The 21,874-nt window shown below is 31.5% G+C and overlaps 2 protein-coding genes across 2 annotated transcripts; both read right to left on the reverse strand.

Annotated features, from left to right (window-relative positions):
* Nucleotides 1-7,011: 7,011 nt before the first annotated feature.
* LOC112757254 (uncharacterized) lies at nt 7,012-7,821 on the reverse strand. Its single transcript, XM_025805853.1, has one exon. It carries the CDS (start codon nt 7,819-7,821, stop codon nt 7,012-7,014), a length of 810 nt encoding a protein of 269 aa, XP_025661638.1.
* Nucleotides 7,822-7,890: 69 nt separating this feature from the next.
* Nucleotides 7,891-8,703, reverse strand: LOC112757255 (uncharacterized). Its single transcript, XM_025805854.1, has one exon. It carries the CDS (start codon nt 8,701-8,703, stop codon nt 7,891-7,893), a length of 813 nt encoding a protein of 270 aa, XP_025661639.1.
* Nucleotides 8,704-21,874: the final 13,171 nt, after the last annotated feature.

The raw sequence follows: 21,874 nt of genomic DNA on the forward strand, positions 1-21,874 counted from the left end.
TAGTTATTTGTTAATTAAATAAATTGCAAGTGTTTGCTTGATGTTGATTGAGTTGCTTCTTGCTTGAATTTTGGTTTAATTTTTTATGAATATGTGCACTAAGCATTAGGTCTATGTTTGATTGCCTAAATGAATTTTGAGTTTGATTCATATGTTGTAGCTACCATATGCATTAGACTATATCCTTTTGTGGCAAATTAATCATGAATTGTGCACCTTATATCATAGTTGATGTTATATGAAATTGGATTTCATCAATGCACTTATACTTTGCTTTAAATTACTAGTACCTAGTGGGTTTGAAAATTCATATTTTATTGCACCTTAGGTAAATTTCTTAGTAAGTGCATTGAATTAAGTGAATTGAGTTGAATTACTTGTTCATCATGCTTCTCATATAATCACTTTACACGATACTTGTTTGTTTTTAATGCTTTGCATTTGTTTGAGTGACTCAACTTGATTTTTATCAAGCTTGTCACTTTTAGCAACAAGTACCTTTATCATGTGACTACGTCATTATGTTTCATGATGAATAAGGAATTTTCTTTTCATTATTGGATTGGTTATTATTTATTGTGCTTCTATATCAATCTTGCGCATTCACTTGCACAATTTCAATATCCAATATCTCGTATCTTCAATTTCCTTTGGTTGTGGTTACCTAGATTTGTTCGTACCTTCACTCTTGCTTATCTTTACTTGCAACCTAGGCTACTTAATTGAGGAACACATGCTATCTCTTTTGATTATGTGGTTACCATTTTTACCCGACCAATGTGTGTTTTCTAAACCGTGCACACTTAGAATACGCACATTGTCTTTTATCATACCACACTCATATGAACTCTTTCTCAATTCTTGTTTATTTGTTTTATCCAGCAGCCCGAGCCCTAGTCCCCACCTGCTGAAGGTGGAGCCTCATAAGTTCTTGACCCTCATATTATGTGCATGCACGGAGGACCGTGCAACGTTTATGTATGGAGGAAGATCTGCAACTTTGGGGAGTAAATTTCTCTTTCTAAATACTTTGCACTATTTTCTAGCTTTTAGTAGTTATATTTTTGTGATATTTGTTAGCATTCCATTATATTGCACTTTACTTAATTTGCCTATATATATATATCTTAGATTGCTTATAGTTTTATGGTACTAAATAGTTGCATTTGCATGTTGCTTAGTATAGGAAATAAGTTTGGTAAAAATAGTAAAGGAATTTTCAAGAAATCTCTTTTAGAGCATTCCATTGATTAGATTTGAAAACTTGTTTTTCAACTTGCTTGAAGTATTTTTCTTATGGAACATAGAAAAGAGCTAGAACAAAACACCAAGTAAGATTTGAGCTTTAATTGTGTGGTTGCATATTTTCAACCACAAATTTTGTTCTTGTGTGCTATACTCCTTTGCAATTGTGATCTTAGATTTGCTTGAGTCTTTATGTCTATATTTGGTGTTTTGAATGCATTTAGTATGATTGAGGCCATTTTTAAAATTGAACTCACTAACTCATATGGCCAACCCTTATATTTACCTTTATAACCCACTTTTGAGCCTTTTTATCTCCCTTTTGTTCTAATTTTAAGCACATTATTCTCTCTAAGAGAAAAACCATTAATGTTCATGTATTGTATCTTTGATTAGCTTGGGTTGAGTAGTGTGTGTTATTCAAGTGTGGGAAAAATTTGTGAGAAAATATTGGTAGTTAGTTTTCTTTGGGTGTTCATTGAGAAAATTAGAAAAGATGGGTAAACACTCATGCATTCATTACTTACAACATATGCATCTCTTTTTGATGATAAAAGAAAAGAGAAATTTTGGTGTATATAAAAAAAAGAAAAAAAAAAGAAAAGAAAATAAAAAAAATGATAATAAGAATGTAAATAAAAAATGCATATGTGTGTGAATTAGAAAGAAGATGCATAAGTGAATGTGAGAAAAGAAATGAATGGGAAGTTAGGTTATTTTTCTTCGGTGTAAATAAGTTAATATAGGATTAGGTGGGATACTTGAGCTAATCAAATATCCAATCTTCTAGTCCACTTAACCATATTAATCCTACCCTTACCCTAACCCCATTACAACCCTCCAAAGACCTCATGATATTTGCATTCAAGCATCAAGAATTTGTTGATTGTTAGATGGCTAGCAAATCCTAGAAAACATGATTAAAGGAGAATTGAATGATTAAGCCCTAAACACTGAGCGATTAGAGCGTATACACATCCGGTGAGGGGTTCAATTGCTCAATTTTATGTTTCCATCTTTTATCTTGGTTTTCTTCCAAGTTATGGAATTGATTTTTGAAAAATTCAAATCAAATCTTTGGACATTGATCATTTTGCATTGATTCTTTGCCTTGGCCCTAAGGCGTGTTTTGGATTAATTGGAAATCTCTTATTTATTTTTGCCAAACTCCATAGGGAACCATAGTATAGATATAGATAGATAATATTTACTATAGTTGCATGCATGTAGGTAGTGCATTAAATAAGTTGCTTGCCCTTTTACCCTTCTCCTTTGATTGCGAATAGCATGAGGACATGCTATTGTTTAAGTGTGGGAGAATTGATGAATCCATATTTGACAATAAATTTTGGATTGAATTGAGTGGATTTCATCATATAGACCCACATTTATTCATCCAAATAGCATACTTTTGTGGTTTCTCTCTAAATTGTGCCTAATTGTGAAAACATACTAATTTGTGCTTATTTTAATCAATTTTATTTCACTTTTATTCCATTCGATATCTTGATGCTTTTGATGAGTAATTTCAGGTGTAATAGGTAGGAATGACTTGATAAGGGTGGAAGAGAAGCATGCAATTAGGAGAAAATATGAAGAAAGCAAAGGAGAAGCACACAGCCAAGTGTGCGTATGCAGAAGCTTCTGTGCATACGCACAAGAGGAAAATTTAGCATGTGTGCATACGCACACACCTGTGCATACGCACAAGTCCCTGTGCTTACGCACAAGTCCCTATGCGTGACTTCATTAAAAAGTCACGTGGCTCACGATTTGGGAGGCTTTTTGGCCCATTTCTGAAGGCTTTGGAGAATATAAGGAGGCTAGCAACACACATACTCATAACATACAATATACAATACACTTAGATAGTTTTTAGGATAGTTTTAGGTAGTATAGCTTAGGTTTTTTGCTCAATTTTTCTTAGGATGTAATTAGGGTTTATCTACAAGTTTGCTTTTTCCAATTTTGATCTTGGTCTCTAGCTTATTTCCATTGTAAGTATTTCTTAATTTTCTCTTTTATTATACTACTTGTTTTACACTCTCTTATATTTTAAGTCACCTTGTCAATACATATTTACTTTTGCAATTTTGAGTTTTAGTTAATGAATTTGATACTTTGTGGTTATTATATATTTGTTTGAGTTATTAGTGTTGATTTTGATCATTTGTGGTTCAGAGTGTTTATCATTTTCCTAATTTTGCCATGTTTTATGATTATGCCCACCATGTGTTTGATGAAATGCCAATTTTGATTATGGGGTAGATTTCCACCCCTTGACTTGGGAAAATGAGTATATGGAATACTAGAGTCATAATGTCCGACATTTAGTGATAATTTTTGGGTTGTTAGTTGTTATTGTTTCCACTAATGCTAGCTTTTTTACTAAGATAATTAGTAAGTTAGCTAGGAATTGTGGATTAATAACAATTATGCTCACTTGACTTACTCTTCGATGTTAAGGGTTGACTAGGTGAGATTAATCCATTATAATTAGCATAGTTGTGGTTATGACAAAGAAGGAATTCCATGACTCATCCCAAGTCAAGGTTCCATTTATGTTTTGAACCACTTTTCAATCACTTTAAAGCATTACTTGTCCATACTACATAGATAGTTCTTTTATTCCTTTATTAGTTTATTAGTTACAATTTTGAGTGTTCTTTAATTCCTTTAATTGTTTGCCTCATCATTGAAAACACCTTGCTTTTCACAACCAAAATTGTGCGCTCTTGGTCACTAGTTCCTAGGGAGAACGATCCGAGGTTTAATTACTCTTGGTTATTTTTAATTTGAATTTAAACTTTGATGTGAGGATCCATTGCCGGTTTGGACTATACTTACAACGGAAGAAATTCTATTTTGTCTTAATTTCCGAATCGGCATAAATCCTACACCATCATTCTAGCGTCCTGAAATCTTATATATTACATTACTGGGCACTGTTACCATACTGAAAATCTCCGATTCTCATTCCATACTTTGTTGTTGTTTTACAGATGCAGGTCACAACCTAGCTCGGTGAGTTGCTTGATGGTGACAGAGCGGAGGACCTTATTCCATTTTGTTGTCATTTTGGTTATTTTGTTTAGTTCTCTCATCACTTTTGTATTTATATTTGCCTTAGAGGCTTACTTGAGAGAGATATTTTGTATACGCTATTTTAACTTTCAAAACTCTGTATATCTGTATATACCAGTCGGCTTAAACTCCGCGGGCCGCAGCTAATTCTTTTTTAGAATTATACTCTTATATCTATATATGTTCTATTCTCTTGTATCTATACCTTGTACCTTACGCTTTAGCTTCGTGTGAATGTTTGCGATTCTGAAACTCTGTTTTTGAGCATAATTCTTCATTGGGCTTCTAGAACTATTATTTCTTTCTATATATAAATATTATATAAACCTTAAAATTGTTGTACACTTTGATTAACCTTTACTTTACGGCTACAAGTAAGGCTTAGGATAATTAAAGTGTTACAATAAATATTAATATAAATATTAAATTTAAATATATATTAATTATTATATAGAATTATATTAAATATTTTAATTTTAATAAACACAAATTTATTTTAAAATACTCTCTCTTAAATACTTTTAAAAATATTATAACTTTTAAAAATTATTAATATAAATAGATAAATTTTTTATTTACCAAACATAAAATATATTATTTTATTTTTAAAAAATATAAATATTTTTAATTCAAAAAACTTTACTAAACCAAACCTTCAACATATACCTAAAAAATTCACTTTCAGCACCCCTCAACCTATTTTAGGTGTCACGAATAACTAAATACCATACAAAGCGTCCATATTTACCTAGGGTTGTTGACATGATAAATTTCAACTTTAAACATAACACTAGTGATGTAACAAACTTTTCATGGCAATAGATTTATCCATAATTTAACCCTCCAAATTAAAACCTTCGCTTCGCAAAATTAAATTGTTCTAATGCTTATTACTTTATTTTTTTATTGGGTTGTCTTTCTTTTAGCTAAACTCATTCAAACAGTGTGTAATTTCTGCTTAACAAACAAATCAAAATTTTTTTTATAGTCTTTTCTTAAGACGGTCGCGTCTAAAATGTTCCAATAAAAATTTGAACATTAGTATTCCAGGTAAATATAATCCGATAAGATTATTAGATGATAAATCTAAAAGTTCATGTTAAAATGAGTATTATAAAATAATTTATAGATGGATTATGTTAAATTATAAAGATATAGAAAATGACTAAATTAAACACCTTATATTTATAAAGCACATATGTAGAATAATAATTATTTAGTAGCAAAAATATTTTAAATAACTAATATATGCTTAAAATAATAATTAGACACCTTTATATTACAAATATGAATGGAATAGTAATTATTTAGTAGCAAAAATATTTTAAATAACTAATATATGCTTTACAAATAAATTATTAATTATGAATAACTTTCTAAAAGAATGATAAAATAAATAATAAATGAATTGTAATATATGAGAATAAAAATTTGTAGTTAAAATATCTTAATTCAATATTAATTAAAAATTTAAATTAATAAAATTTATAATATAGAAATATATAAAAGAGTGTATTCTTTATTTTATAATTTTGTGATGTAATAAATGATAAAATATTAATATATATGAAAACAATGTATTTAAGAAAATGCAATATTTATTTATTGAGTTTTAGAAATAAGTTAAATGACTTATTGTTTAAAACTTGCCATTATATTTAGGCTTTTTAATAAGTTTTTACCCAAAAAGTTATTCTTTTTTATTAGAACGAAAATGAAACATCAGATATTTCAAATTATTGTTGGAACATTTTAAGATCCAACCGTTAAGCTTCGATTACCTAATGGCAGAGCTTATTCTCCAGAGGTTTATTCCCCAAAGCACCCTTGTGCATGTAACGACGCACGTTTTTTAAAATATAAATATAAATAATTTATAATTTATTTTATTAATTAAAGTTATATATTTTTAAAAATTATTTTATTAAAAGTAATTAAATTAATTTTATAATTATTTGAGTTCAATTAAATTTAGATTCTTATATATTTTTATTATGATAAAATATTTTACATAATTAAAACTATAATTTTAGAAATTTATAAATTATAAATAAAGAAAATTATATATATATATATATATATATATATATATATATTAATTTGAGTAATTGATATTTTTAATTTAAAAATAAAGTTTAGTTATTATTAACGGTCTCAATATCCGTCGATATGAGTAAATATCGGTATTCTTTGGTGAACTTAGCTTAACTTTATTAATGCTTCATCGTATATATTTTATTGTTATGTTGTTAATGTTATTTATATTAATAACTCATATATATTATTACTTGTATTTTAATATATTCAGTTTTTATAATTATTCGTTTAAAATATTTATAACTTGAATCGCTAATTCAGTAGCTTAAATAAGTGACACCCAACCTCTTGTGACACCTAACCCAATCTCATAATATCTCTTTAACGTTACAAGAAGAAAAAAAAGAGAGAGAAATGAACCGTGAGTGAGAAAGGGAATCCATGGCACCTCCGAGCTTCCGGTTTTAATTTCTTGAGATCCGTAAATTCAGGGGCGGAGCTAGGCTAACTATTTAGGGGGGGCGCTATTTAATAATTTACTAGAAATATTTTATATTACTATTTTTATTGATAAAATTAAAAAAAATAAATATATAATCTCAATTAAAGTAAGACAATAATATATAAAAAATACCACTTACAGTTTTATATCATGAAAAGGCTATTCGACGTTTTTTTTCTATTTTCAAAATCATCTATAATTGAATTTGTGTCGAAAATAGCTGCTAATTCTTTCTCTATATAGATGACCATATTGTCTGCAAGAAATTCATCAGCCATCTTACTTCGGAGTCTTGTCTTAACAATTTTCATTGCTGAAAAAGCTCTTTCTGTTGTTGCTGTAGACTCTGGTAGAGTTAAAACAAGACGTATTAATCTATCAACCATGTGATAATTTCTTGATTTTCCCGTTTCTTGCAACTTGTTGCACAATTCAGAAAGTGTACCAATGCCTTTCAAATGATTTGGTATATCATGCTGATAATGTTGCAACTGAGATTTCAAAATATTTAGCTCATTAGAAGGAAAGTCAAGGGGATAAAACTTCTCTGCTAACTTGCTAATTTCTTCAATGTTAAATGATTTGAAATTGTCCTTAGGATCCAAAGCACAACTCAAAGTCAAAAGCTCTATTGTTTGCTCATTAAATCTACTATTCAACTCTTGTATTTGAGAGTCAATTGTTGCCAAGAATATATCTATTCGATAATGATGCTCAACTGTCACACTTGGTTGACGAGATCGACCTCTTCCAAAAATATATTGTGCACTCATATTAGGGACTTCAATTTCATGCTTTTCACAAAAATCTTTAACATTTGCAAGAAAATTGCACCATCCACCATCTCTTAATTGTTGAAGAAGTAACTTTGATGTAGAAACAATATGCATTGCATTAAGAATATCTTGAGATTGTTGTTGCAGTGCTTGGCAAAGAACATTAGTGATTCCCATAATCTCTTTCATCAAGTGCAAAGTGAAAACAAATTCAAATGACAATAATATTTTGCTAACACCATAAGCCTAACCTCTTTGTGCATAAGTTATCCCGTCTTCAATGATATTATTGAGAACAATATTGGTAGCAGTAAATATTTTTACCAAACTGCAAATAGAATTAAAGTGAGAGCTCCATCGAGTATCCCCAGCTCTTTGTAAAGTGCTTATTTGATTCGCACCTTTGCCTGTTTCTAATTCATTTTGAGCAACCAAGTTTGCATTTTCAATTGCTTGAGCTTCTTGTAATTGATCATGTCTTTTTGAAGAAGCACTAACAATAGTGACAATAGAATTTAATTGAGTAAAAAATTCATGAATTTGAAGTACCTCTCTTGAAGCTGCCACCAATGCTAATTGTAACCTATGAGCAAAACAATGTACATAGTATGCTTGTGGAGAATCTTTAAGAAACAAAGCTTGCAAACCATTCCACTCACCCCGCATGTTGCTAGCACCATCATACCCTTGACCCCTAATATTTTCAACTTGGAGATTATAATGAGAAAGGACAGAAATCAATTCTTTCTTTAAAGTTGTTGCACAAGTATCAGTGACATGCATAAGATCAAAGAATCTCTCTTTAACAAAACCATCTAGAGTAACAAATCTCAAAACAATGGCCATTTGCTCCTTTTTAGATTCATCTCTAGCTTCATCAACAATAATACAAAATTTGGCATCTCCAATCTCTTCTCTAATTGAATTTCTCACCTTAGTAGCAAGAATATGTAGAATTTCTTTTTGGACATCATTTGAAGTATATTTAGCATTTTTTGGAGCATTTTCCAAAACATTCTTTTTCACTCTTTCATTGTAAGATCCCAAAAATTTCAACATTTCCAAAAAGTTACCTCTGTTGCTTAAACTTTGCTTTCATCATGTCCTCTGTATGCACAAGCTTGAAATGTCAACCATCTAATGCAATCTATAGATGCTCCTAGTCGAATTCGATTCTTTTCAATCTCTTCTGATGTTTGCTTATGAAGAAGTCTGTCGATATGTTGTGATTGTTTCATCAAATCATCACATGATTTCAGCGCCTTATGATGGAATGAGTTAGGACCTTTGCCAATGTGATTCAAAAGAGCACATTCTTTTCCACTATTTACTTTCTTCCAATTCCTGAAACCATTCTCAATAAAAGCATTTGAACCCGTATTGATTGAAGGTTCCTTAGCAAAACGAAAGCACGGAAAACAATATATAGCATCATCTTCTATAGAATATTCTAACCAAGATGGGAACAATTTAAACCATGAAGCTTGAAAGTGACGATGACTTTTATCACCAGAAAATGGATAATTATCAAGAATTGGTTGATTTGGCCCAACTTTAATATAAGCCCGACGGATTTCATCTCTTTTATTTGGAGGAAACTTCCAAATCATTGGTCGCATTCCAGGATCTCTTTCCAAACGAAAAACATCTAGTTGATTTGGAAGAAGTCGTGGACGCTTTGAGCTATTCAACGGAGAACTTGAAGTAATGAAATTTGATGACCCCTCAAGTATTGGAGTAGTAATAGTAGAAGCATCTTCATTCTCTTGATCTTTTCTTTTAAAAAATGTATCAATGGTTTTGAACTTACTCATGATTCAAATAGCCAAATAAGTTCCTATAATTAAAAATATATTTAGCAAAAAGTGTAAATTACAGTCTAAATCTTTATAAAATATAAAAATTATATTTTAATTTAAAATAAAATATTAAAATTCAGAACAATAATACTAACATCCTAGTATAAATAATATAAAATTGTAATTAAATAGTTAACTAATAAAAAAAAAACTAAATATACAAGCTAACATATAATAACATAAACTTAATTAACAAATAATAATAAATTAACTAATTAAGTAAATAATTAAATATATAAAAAAAATAAAAATAGAACATTTTTTGAGAAAAAGAAGTGAAAAATCACTTGTTGAACTATTATCTTTTATTTTTAATATGCAAAAAACAAAAAAAAAATAAGAGTCAAAGAGGTAAAAGATAAAAAAATTAAAAAAATAAAGAAGAAGAAGAATAGAAAAAGTTGTTACCTGAAATTTTGGAAAGTGAAGGCGGGAAGGAGAGAGGAGGAGACGCTGATAAATAAAAAAAGGGATGGGAAACTGGTTGGAGGCTTGTAGCGCTGGGAATTGGGAAATAAAATAAGGGAATAGGGAATGGGTTATTGGGCTGGGTTTTTGTAGAAACTAAAAGGGGTTGAAAAAGTTATAAAACAAAAAAAGAGGGGGGGCTGAGAAATAAAAAAAAAAGGGAATAGACTTCTATTTTTTTTTTTAAATAAAAACTAAAATTTTGGGGGGGCCATTGCCCCCCTTTTCTTATACGTACCTGCGCCCCTGCGTAAATCTAATAAAAAATTTAATCCGATAAAAGTATTTGTATTTTTCTTCTCTACACGTTGGCGTTACTTTTGTTCGGTAGAAGTTGATGGTGACGTAGCTCCTATTTCCCTTTATTTCGGCCAATTAGAGTTCTAGGAGGCACAAACAATTTCTGATATTTTCATCTTTAGCAGCTCGATCAAAAAGCTTCTTCGGAGTTTTCGTGATTTTGATTTTATATGGAGGTTCGGTTTGGTAATTTTATAATAATTAAATGTAAATTTGATAAGTGAATGTTGGTTTAATTGATTATTATTTGAGGTTGATTAAGTTTATGTTGAAATCTTGTTGAATTATTGTTGTTGCTTGTGATTTGTTTCTTGGGATTATCACTACAACATTTTTAGGTTGAGGCAACATTTAAAAAGTGTTGCCTAAAGGCTGACAAAAGGTTGCTTTTGATCTATGACAACACTTTTGGACCTAAGGCAACGTTTTTGGGCAGCGTTGCATATGCAGCCGTTGCCTTAGATCAAGGCAACACTTTTTTGTTTCAAAAGCAACGCTTTTGAGAGCAACACTTGGTAAGTGTTGCCTTTGGTTGAAAAACAACAACACTTCAAAGGTGTGTTTGAGACAACACTTTTGTAATGTTGTCTTTTCTCATATTTTGACCACTACTAAAAAATGTTGCCTATTTGCAATAAAATTCAACCATTTTATGTGTTGCTTATATGTTTGAATTTGCAATACTTTAAAGTGTTGCCTATTAGTTTTGAATATGCAACCTTTTAAAGCATTACCTTTTCTTTTGAATATGCACCTATACAAGTGTTGTCTTTTCTTTTGGATATGCAACCTATACAAGTGTTGTCTAATAGTCAAAATATGCAATTAATAAAAGGGTTGCCTTTTTGATAAAAATAAAAATTACTTTTGTAATAAAAATACAAAAAAATAAAATTTACAATAAAATTTTTTTGTTCATACATGTGTAATTATTTTAATTAATAAATAAATTTGTGCACAATAGAAAAAAATTATAAAAGAGACAAAATAACTAATAATAAAATTCTAATTAAAATAAATATTAAAAAGTTCAATTAGTATTTCAAATACATGTTTATCAATAATTCTCAACAAAATAATAAAATTCTTGTCTAACAATAATTGTCATAACAAAATAGTAATTAATATTTATCAAAAAGATGTCAATCTACTTGCATATTTTATATCCATGCTTGACTTGCCCCATATGCTAAATCTGCAAATAATACACAACAAAAAATAAGCAACTTATCATTAAAACTGAAAAATTATAATAAAAATTTCTTTATGATGTTAAATATTATAGATATAAAAGCAATAAATAGGTCTAAAAAACTCATTCTAATGTGGCCAAGGTATAAGACCATAGTTATCAGAACCGAACCGGTAATTGACCCGGTCATACGACTGGGTCACTGGGTTACTGGTTCAACCGGTGGGTCACTGATTTACCCGATTGACCCGATCATAATTAAATAAAAATATAAAATTATAAAAATAAAATTAGAATTAAAAGTTAAATGCATATTTTTAAAAATATATTAATAACAATTAAATATCAATTCTTAGATATAATTTATAATACAAAAAGAGATAATAAATTAGTTACCAGTACAAAATATTTTTCAATTTAAATAAATAAAAATAAAAGATAACATAATTAATATCAATATATCAATATATTTGTATACTATGTGTTGTTACTTATTTGGTATCCATGTAAATCCATACTTAAAAAAATAAAAAAAATAAAAAATCATTACGTTTTGTTATATATTTATATTTTGTCATATCTATCAGTAAGAATCAAGTTTGCCATAGTGGCAAGGGGGAGGTTTTGGTTACTCGCAATCCCGTGTTCGAAACCCATATCGAACATTTTTGGGTACTAGTGGGAGCTCCTACGATGATCCGGGTTCCGTAGGTGCACCGTGGACCCGCGGCGGTTTAGCTCGATTTGATGTGCGAACCGGCCGATTTTCAACGGGTTTGACCACTGTTGACCGGTTCGAATGCATATTCGATTCAATCTACCAACCGAACCGGCCGAATTACCGGTTCTGATAACTATGTATATGACAATAGGATAGACACAATCAATCCAAAAAATGAAAGCTTAGTTAATGTCATGATGCCACAATCTAAAATTTAATCAATTTATATATGTTCCGGACAATATATAAATGTCATGAAAGCAAATGAATGGATAGATTGAATGGGTATGGGTCTTCTCATGAAAGCTATTTCAACGAGGGTTAAGATTTCGGGTATAAGCTGTAAATTCAAATGCAAATACAATTTCTTATTCTAGTGACAGTCATACCTGGTCATAACATTATTATGATATCATATGGGTCACAAAATATTCAGACCACACCAAGAAACCAAGTCCAAATACCTTTTAACATTCTGTAGGACAACCTAAAAAAGTCCAACAGATTAATGATGGGATTAACCTCTTACTAATTTACCACTACTGCCGACAACTCCCTTGACAATTTCTGCCATTCCTGCAAATGAAACAGCAGTTAGTAGAGTCTGTTGCAGTGACAACATGTAACACCCTAACTTTTAGCACCTCATGATCGTACTAAAAGCTCAGGCGTCACTAACCTCTAAACCTTTATATTTTATATTATCTTTATTTAATATTGAGCCTTCGCGAGTACGAACCGAAATTTTAAACAAGAAATCGAAATGAAACTTTATTTTAAATCACTTAACCACAGAAGTATAAATATTCACATCACTTTATATATATAGACATATTCAAAGATTGTCAAATACAAGTCCTACCCCTCTAAAAATCAAAACAACTAACGGCGATGGGAAAATAAAATCTATGACTAAACCAAATATAAAAGTAGGAATACATGTATATGTTAAGCTTCGTAGTTCAGTCGCGGCCTCGCGCCGAGGATTCTTGAACCTGTCACTGAACAAAAGAAATCTGTAAGGGGTGAGAACTTCGTCCTCGCAGGTTCTCGGTAGGGACAGAGAATGCCGTGAGAGTAAAGAATTAAGTTGTAAATATTCGCTTTTCAACTTTAAAAAAAATACCTTTAGAACTCTTTAAAACTCACTTTAAAGACTTTGATTAGTTCTCAGTAAGTTAAATCATTTAAGAAAATCCTAGTCATTAGTAGCCACTGAAATCCACAAAAAACATACTAACTAAAGCACATAAAGAGAAACAAACACAACACATATACAATCACAAAAAAATACAACAAGCAAACACAACCAAAACAAATGCGCAAACAATATGATGCATGTCTATTCCTAGCGCAAGTAATGAGCTCATTTGTCGGTTTCGACCCGCACCCGACGCAATCCGACTCGCAAGTCAGATAAGGCATTCTAGCGGCATAACCTCTGCAAGTTTTTACTTCTTGCAGGCACTGATTCTCTAGCTGAAGTATGCCGAACATGACCTCTGCAAGGACTTGCAGGCGCTGATTCTCCAGCTGAAGCATGTGCCCTTTTCTCCTGGAAGCCGTTCCATACACACGGGCGTCCCCGCACAATCATTCACATATAAAGTTCACAGCTTAACATTTTCCCATCGGCACCATAACCATTTACTTTCCGACACCCTCTCGTGACACTTTAAACATTTCATAATCACAGGTGCCATGTTCTCTTTTCTCATTCTTTCTTTTTCTTAACAAACCGAATTCATATCACAACTTAAAACAAGATCTCTTCTTAAAAGAGTGAATTTAAAAGATTATACTTTTCTTAATAAATCGGTTTGAAAATAAATCTTTCTGTAATAATTCAAAATCAAACAATATTCATAAATCAGATTGGCTTTTAAATAACGCCTTAAACAAATTCTTGGAGTTTTATAAAAATTTCGGCAGTATTTCCTCTAAAATTCAGACTATGCCACCCTTCCAGGGTTCTAACCAAACCATTTCTAATTCTCAAAAAATATTTTTGATAATTCAAACGAATCAAATTCAATACTAAAAACCAATTTTCAATTCTCACAGATTACTTCTAATAAACCAGCAGGCCAAGTCCAATATCCAAAACATTTATAAATCTAAAAATTCAACTAGTTCCAATGTCAAAATCTTTTCTAACTCTCAATTTATTACTAATAAAACAAATTTTCAATACAAAATCCGTTTCTCAATGAGTAAATATGTAAATAAAATGTTTTCCACTATAAAATCATGTTTCAAGATAAATTTATAAATCAGATTTTCGAAATAAAACCATGTTCGGTTACTTTTACATAAAATTGGGCAGAATCTCCTCTTAAAAATTGGACTTCACCACCCATGTGGGCTCCCTCAGATTCATAACTTTCCAAACCAAACTCAAATCCAACTCCATTCAAAAATTATCAATACGATAATTTCTTCAATAATTAACTCATCATATTACAATTTAACAAGTAACACTAATTTAATCACCTTTCACAGCCACAACTCAACCAATTCATCATAATCACACAAAATCAGAATTTCAACAACTCCATCAAAATCAGAAAACCAATATCAATCACAGCCTCAATTCAAACTCATCATTCAGTCATTCCAAGCAATCATAAATTATTTACAAATATCCACTATGTAAGAATCGGATTTTTCACGAATAAAATTATTTAAATGACCAAATTAAATTCTGGAAAGATAGAATGAGAATTTGGAGATTTAAATATGATTTTTGGACTCAGTAGATTTTTCTGAGTAAGAAAATGTGTTTTCTACGAAAAATCGTGAAAAATCGTGAACCGGCAGCTGAACCGGTTGAACCGATTCAAGTCTACCCGGCGCTGTGCGAGAAAAAGTGAAAACATTCCAAGACCTTAGAAAAATATTAGAAGTTGAAAACCGGGCATTAATTTTAAAGGTTTGGCTCGAAGTTGGGCCAAATGGGCTAAAAACGCTAACGAGTTAGACCGGGTCCAAGTTGGGCCCAAGCCCAACATATAAAAGGGTTCATTAAGTGAACCCATCATCCACAAGACACTCACTAACACACACCACCAGCTGAGAAGAGAAGGAGAAGTGAGACTCCATTAACACTATTCACATAGAGCTTCTCAAGCTCATATCTTGAGCTATAGAGCTTCGATCGCCGCACCGTTTGCGGCTACGTGTTCCTTATGAAGAGCTCTACAAAATCCATCCAAGAAACTCTTGAGGTAATCACGAAATCTTCCCAGTTCCTCTCTTCAAAGTTTCGAGTTTTTAGGGTTTTGGCTAAGTGAGGTTTTGTGATTTTTGGGTGTTTAGGTACACTCTAGCCTTTGATTGATATTAGTTTTGGCTTCCAAGAGGACTCACTGCTTGAGTACAGATGTTGATTTCTAGCAACTGTATCAATGAGCTCTTGAGCCTCTTCAATTGTCTTTCTCATGTGTATAAATACACCAGCCGAGTGATCTAGAGACATTTGAGCTTTTTCTGTAAGCCTATAGTAGAAGATGTCTAGCTGTACCCACTCTGAATACATTTCAGAGGGGCATTTCCTTAACATTTCTCTGTACCTTTCCCAGGCATCATAAAGGGACTCATCATCCTCTTGTTTAAAGCCTTGGATGTCCAGCCTTAGCCGTGTCATCCTTTTTGGAGGGAAATATTGATTTAGGAACTTGTCTGATAACTGTTTCCATGTTCTTATGCTTGCTGTGGGTTGGTTATTTAACCACCTCTTAGCTTGATCTTTTACAGCAAATGGAAACAGTAATAATCTGTAGATATTCTGATCTACTTCCTTGTCACGTACTGTGTCAGTAATTTGCAAAAACTGTGCTAAAAACTCAGTAGGTTCTTCTTGTGAAAGACCAGAATACTGGCAATTTTGCTGCACCATGACAATGAGCTGAGGATTTAGCTCAAAACTGCTTGCTTTGATGGGATGTATACAGATACTACTCCCGTATGCAGCGGTAATGGGGTTAGCATATGACCCTAGAGTCCTTCTGGACTGTTCATTTCCACTTAAGTCCATGATGGAGAAAAAGGGATTGGTATGAATTGCAAATAAATTATATTTTTATTTTTATGTTATTTAATTAAAAACAACCGACTAAATAAAAAATAAAGTAGAATAACTGGAAAATAAAATAAAAGTTTCGAAAACTAAAATAATTGACTAATTAAGAAAAATTTGAAAATTTTGGATATGGTTTTTGAAAAAAAAGATTTTGAATTTCGAAATTTTAAAACTAAGATAGGATAAAATAAAAATTTCAAAATAAAAATCTGAAATTTTTTTTTGGAATTTTCGAAAATTCAGTTAACTAGAGAGAGGAAAATATTTTTGAATTTAATTAGGAAAGAGAAAAATATTTTTGAATTTAATTAGGAAAGAGAAAAATAATAAAATGACACCAAACTTAGAATTTTAGATCAAAACAAAGAAAACAAACTGGAAAACTTTGAATATTAAGATGAACACCAAAAGCAACTTTTGAAAAATTTTTAAGAAAATTAAAGCACAAAAGACACCAAACTTAAAAATTTTTATACTTTGAACACTAAAAATTTGAAAAAAAATGAAAGAAAAATAAACTTATGCAATTGACACCAAACTTAAAATATAAAACTAAACTTAAACGGAAGACTCTAAACCAAAAAGAAAAATTTTCCTAATCTAAGCAACAAAATAAATCGTCAGTTGTCCAAACTCGAACAATCCCCGGCAACGGCGCCAAAAACTTGGTGCACGAAATCACAATCACACTTTTACAATTCCGCACAACTAACCAGCAAGTGCACTGGGTCGTCCAAGTAATACCTTACGTGAGTAAGGGTCGATCCCACGGAGATTGTCGGCTTGAAGCAAGCTATGGTTATCTTGTAATTCTTAGTCAGGATATCAGTGTTGATTCTTAGTTTTAATTGTAAAAAGTAAAAGAACATAAAATAAATAATTGTTATGCAGTAATGGAGAACAGGTTGAGGTTTTGGAGATTCTCTGTCCTCGGAATCTCTGCTTTCCTACTGTCTTCTTTTTCACGCACGCAAAGCTCCTTCCATGGCAAGCTGTATGTTGGTGGATCACCGTTGTCAATGGCTACCATCCATCCTCTCAGTGAAAATGGTCCAAATGCGCTATCACCACACGGCTAATCATCTGTCGGTTCTCGCTCATGTTAGAATAGGATCCATTGATCCTTTTGCATCGGTCACTACGCCCAACACTCGCGACTTTGAAGCTCGTCACAGTCATCCCATCCCAGATCCTATTCGGAATACCATAGACAAGGTTTAGACTTTCCGGATCTCAAGAATGGCCGCCAATAATTCTAGCCTATACACGAAGATTCTAATCTTAGATTATAAACCCAAGAGATATGCACTCAAGCTATTGCAGATAGAACGGAGGTGGTTGTCAGGCACGCGTTCATAAGTGAGAATGATGATGAGTGTCATGGATCATCACATTCATCAGGTTGAAGTGGGAGTGAATATCTTAGAATAGAAACAAGCGTGATTGAATGGAAAACAGTAGTAATTGCATTAATTCATCGAGACACAGCAGAGCTCCTCATCCCCAACCATGGAGTTTAGAGACTTATGCCGTAGAAGATACAAAATTCAGATGTAAAATGTTATGATGTACAAAATGAATCACTAAAAGTGGTTTTTATAATGAACCAGTAACCTAGGTTTACAGAAAATGAGTAAGCTAAGATAGATAGTGCAGAAATCCACTTCTGGGGCCCACTTGGTGTGTGTTTAGGCTGAGCATTGAAGCTTTCATATGTAGAGACTTTTTTTGGAGTTAAACGCCAGCTTTTGTGCCAGTTTGGGCGTTTAACTCCAACTTTTATGCCAGTTCTGGCGTTAAACGCCAGAAAAGGGTAGAAAGTTGGCGTTTAGACACCAGTTTGCATTATCAAAACTCGGGCAAAGTATGAACTATTATATATTTCTGGAAAGCCCAAGATGTCTACTTTCCAACGCAATTGAGAGCGCACCAATTGGGCTTCTGTAGCTTCAGAAAATCCATTTCGAGTGCAGGGAGGTCAGAATCCAACAGCATCTGCAGTCCTTTTTCAGCCTCTGAATCAGATTTTTGCTCAGGTCCCTCAATTTCAGCCAGAAATTATCTGAAATTATAGAAAAACACACAAACTCATAGTAAAGTCTAGAAATGTGATTTTTGAATAAAAACTAATAAAAATATAATAGAAACTAACTAAATCATACTAAAAACTACCTAAAAATAGTGCCAAAAAGTGTATAAATTATCTGCTCATCAGTGTGCAATTTCAGGGACAAGAGGATCATTAGGGTTGGGATCTTTCAACAATGAGCAAATTGACAAAAGAACCTAAAATAGAACAAGACTAAAAACTTTATGTTTTCCAACATTTAAAACAGGATTAGCATAAGTGAGGTGTTTTCATTCACATAGGATTCCATTTAAAAAATTTAAAAAAGAATAGATCCACTTCTTATTAAGTATCTGCAGACCACATAGTGAATTATCAAGTTGGAACTAAAACTATAACTCAAGTAAGGATTAATGGATGTCTGTTTTAAGTGCAGTATTACTTAATGAAAATTGTCTCCAAGTCTGACAGGTACTAACATCTTAATGCATTAAAGAGATCAAATCAAAGATAAGATGAAATGACAAAACATGTCTAAAGACTACACACAGGAACTATAATGTGTATTATTAAAGCCTACGCATATTTATAGAAAATACTTTGTATAACATACTTAAAAGAAATAAAAGGAGTAAAAAGAAGGAGGATGAAGCAAGGCTAAATGAAAGTGCTATTCAACTGCATTCTCTCTGTATCTTGACCACATGGAGAGAAAGGGCATGGAAATGAAGATCCAGAATTATGCACAAATCAGATGGAGCTACAAGGAATTTCATCACAAAACATATCCTATTATTTCCTTTTTATTTTTTAACAATCCAAAGAGAATCAAAGAAGGTGGTGTAGGTACTAAAGGCGTATAAGGAGGATCATTAGAGTAAAACTAAATAAACACCAATTTAACTTTGTCGATCATTAGAACTTTTGTAGTTCTGTTTATATATATGTTTTTGGTTTTGTCAAATTCAATTTTATAAGAAGCTTTAAAGAATGTGTTGCGTAAATATTACATGAAAATTGAAGCAAATAAACTAGAGTAAATAGATATTTGGATTGTATAATAATTATTCAATTTTTTTTGTATTAAATTTTATTGATATAAAGCTCACACAAAGACAAAGCTGCAACAAAAGGCAACACTTATTACAGAGTAGAAAACCAATTACTTGAAGCACAAGCGCACACCACACAAACATGCCCAAAAGAAAATGAAAATTCCCAACTAGTTTCGCATACAATACTTTCCCTGTTTCGCAACCTCCCAATGGCATCGAACTGCACCCATAGGCTCCCCACAGTACTCTCCAATAGCGCCATCACCTTCAGTTTCAACTCCACCACCGGCGTCTGCTACACCATCACCACCCTCACCGTCAGTTTTAAAGTGATATAACACAACACCCAAATGATGCATTTTACCCTCTAAAATGCATCTTGCAACACACTGTAAAGGAACTTAATCACAACGAAACTACTTATTTGTACTTGGAGAAAAACAAAAGATAGAAGAAAGAGTAACCAATGACTAAGACAATATAACAAACAGAAAGAGCGCAAAGCTGAATAACGAGCTTAGTTAGTTACTTAGTTACCTTCGAGAGCGAAGAATATCTTTGGTTAGTGTAACCACAGGCTCAATGTCCCTCAAAATCTCCTCTTCCTTCTCCTTCCATAGGTGGTACGGGTTTGTAGTCGGTGTGGCGGCAGTGCACCACGCTCGATGCTGAGACAGCGCAAGAGTGAAGTGAAGGTGCCGATGAAGCAGAAATTGGCAAAGAAGATTAAAAGGAGAAGAACTTGTCATAACTAAAATTTTCCAGAATAATTTCTAATCTCAAAAAATCAGCACTACAACATATACTTTATATATTTATTTCTACAGAGTACATAGAATGAAAATAAGCTAAAATTCAAAATCATATAAAAGAACCATAATAAAATGGTACTGCACAAAACTATGTATGTAAAAACAAGTTTAAGTTCAACTAGAGGATCTAAAATACACATGCAGTTCTATTAAACGCACACAGTGACAGTAGAGTTGGCTTAACACTAATGCACAAAGCAACAAGTTTCATATAACCAAAAATTAGGATTCAAAACACAAAAATAGAAAATAAAAATAGAGGTAAAATCATGAGTACCTGCAGAACAATTATCAGCGGTGATGAACCCTAGCAGAAGAACACTGGCAAATTGGAAGAAATCATAGATGAACGGTAAGCAAAACCTAGAGAAGCTCGAAACAGCAACATTATTACCAAAAACCCTATAATAGCAACGTCAACATTATTAAAATTAGGATTCAAAGTGAAAAAGGAAAAGGAATAGGCAGAATCATAGGTACCTGCGGTGATGAACAAGTGAGCAGAAATGATCGAAGCTCGAACTGCTAGCGGAGACGATCAAAGGTCAAACGCGAATAAAGTGGATTGAATATCGAATGCGAGCAGAGAATATTGAATCTCAAACTGCGGGCAGAGAGAATCAAAGCTCAAACGCGTGTCAAGACCTCCATTCCCATCCTCGAAGAGAAGAAGACAAAGATGAAGATGATTTAGCAGCACGTCAATGCCTAAGAAAGATGAAGATGAGGATGAATTAGCAGAGAAGAACACACGTCAGTGTCTCCTCTATTGCCATCATCGAAGAGAGGAAGATGAAGATGATTTTGTGCTTGTAATTTAAAAAATTAGGGTTGGGGTTTTGTTTCAGACTTTCTTTCAATAAAAGGAGAAGATGATGAATTGAAGGCCCGTGGAGGAAAAGGGTTTTGTTTTTTTTTTTTAGTTAAAGTGGGAAAAAATAATTTTTGTTAAAATATTTGGTGAGAAGATTATAATTTTAAGAAAAAAATATTAATTTATTTTAAGTAACATTTATAAGTTGATGTCTATTAAAAATTTTAAAGCAACTTTTATAAATTGTAATATATGAATACAATAAATATTGTCTATTTAATTTATTAAAGCAACATTTTTGTTATGTTTTTTAATTAACTAAAATGGAACATTTATAACATGTTGATTTAAAAAAGTTGCAATAGTCTTATTCTTTGCAATAAATATTAAGAGTTGTTTTTTATTATTTTAGACAACACTTTTAAAGTATTGTTTAGAATATATGTTGCCATAGATCAGAATTGTTGTAGTGTATTCTGTTGTGATATTTTAAGAAAATTAATGAGATTTAGTGGTTGGAAGATTGAATGAAAAACTCTAAAAAATTGATAACTGTAAAGCTAAAAATTGGACTTAAAAATCAAACAGAAAACTTGAAGAATTTTGGGAATGGGGTTCTGTCCTTTGGTAAGCTATAATCATGGAAATAAAATTTATATTTGAGATTGAAATAGTAATTTAATAAAAACTTGAAGTTATTTTTATAATTATATACGTTTTGGGATATTTTGGATAATAATTAAGAAGTTCAGGAGTAAAATGAGTATTTTATAAAAGATGCAAGGTTATTTTGGTAATTATATTATATGTAAGAATATTTTAATAAATTATAAAATATGATGGGATAAAAATATAGATAT

Source organism: Arachis hypogaea, chromosome 16, assembly GCF_003086295.3.
Source record: "Arachis hypogaea cultivar Tifrunner chromosome 16, arahy.Tifrunner.gnm2.J5K5, whole genome shotgun sequence".
Taxonomy (NCBI): Eukaryota; Viridiplantae; Streptophyta; class Magnoliopsida; order Fabales; family Fabaceae; genus Arachis; species Arachis hypogaea.

What these genes read in the sequence shown, in the direction of transcription:
- LOC112757255 (XM_025805854.1), bottom strand. Translation starts at nt 8,703, where the DNA reads ATGTTGAAATTTTTGGGATCTTACAATGAAAGAGTGAAAAAGAATGTT.
- LOC112757254 (XM_025805853.1), bottom strand. Translation starts at nt 7,821, where the DNA reads ATGGGAATCACTAATGTTCTTTGCCAAGCACTGCAACAACAATCTCAA.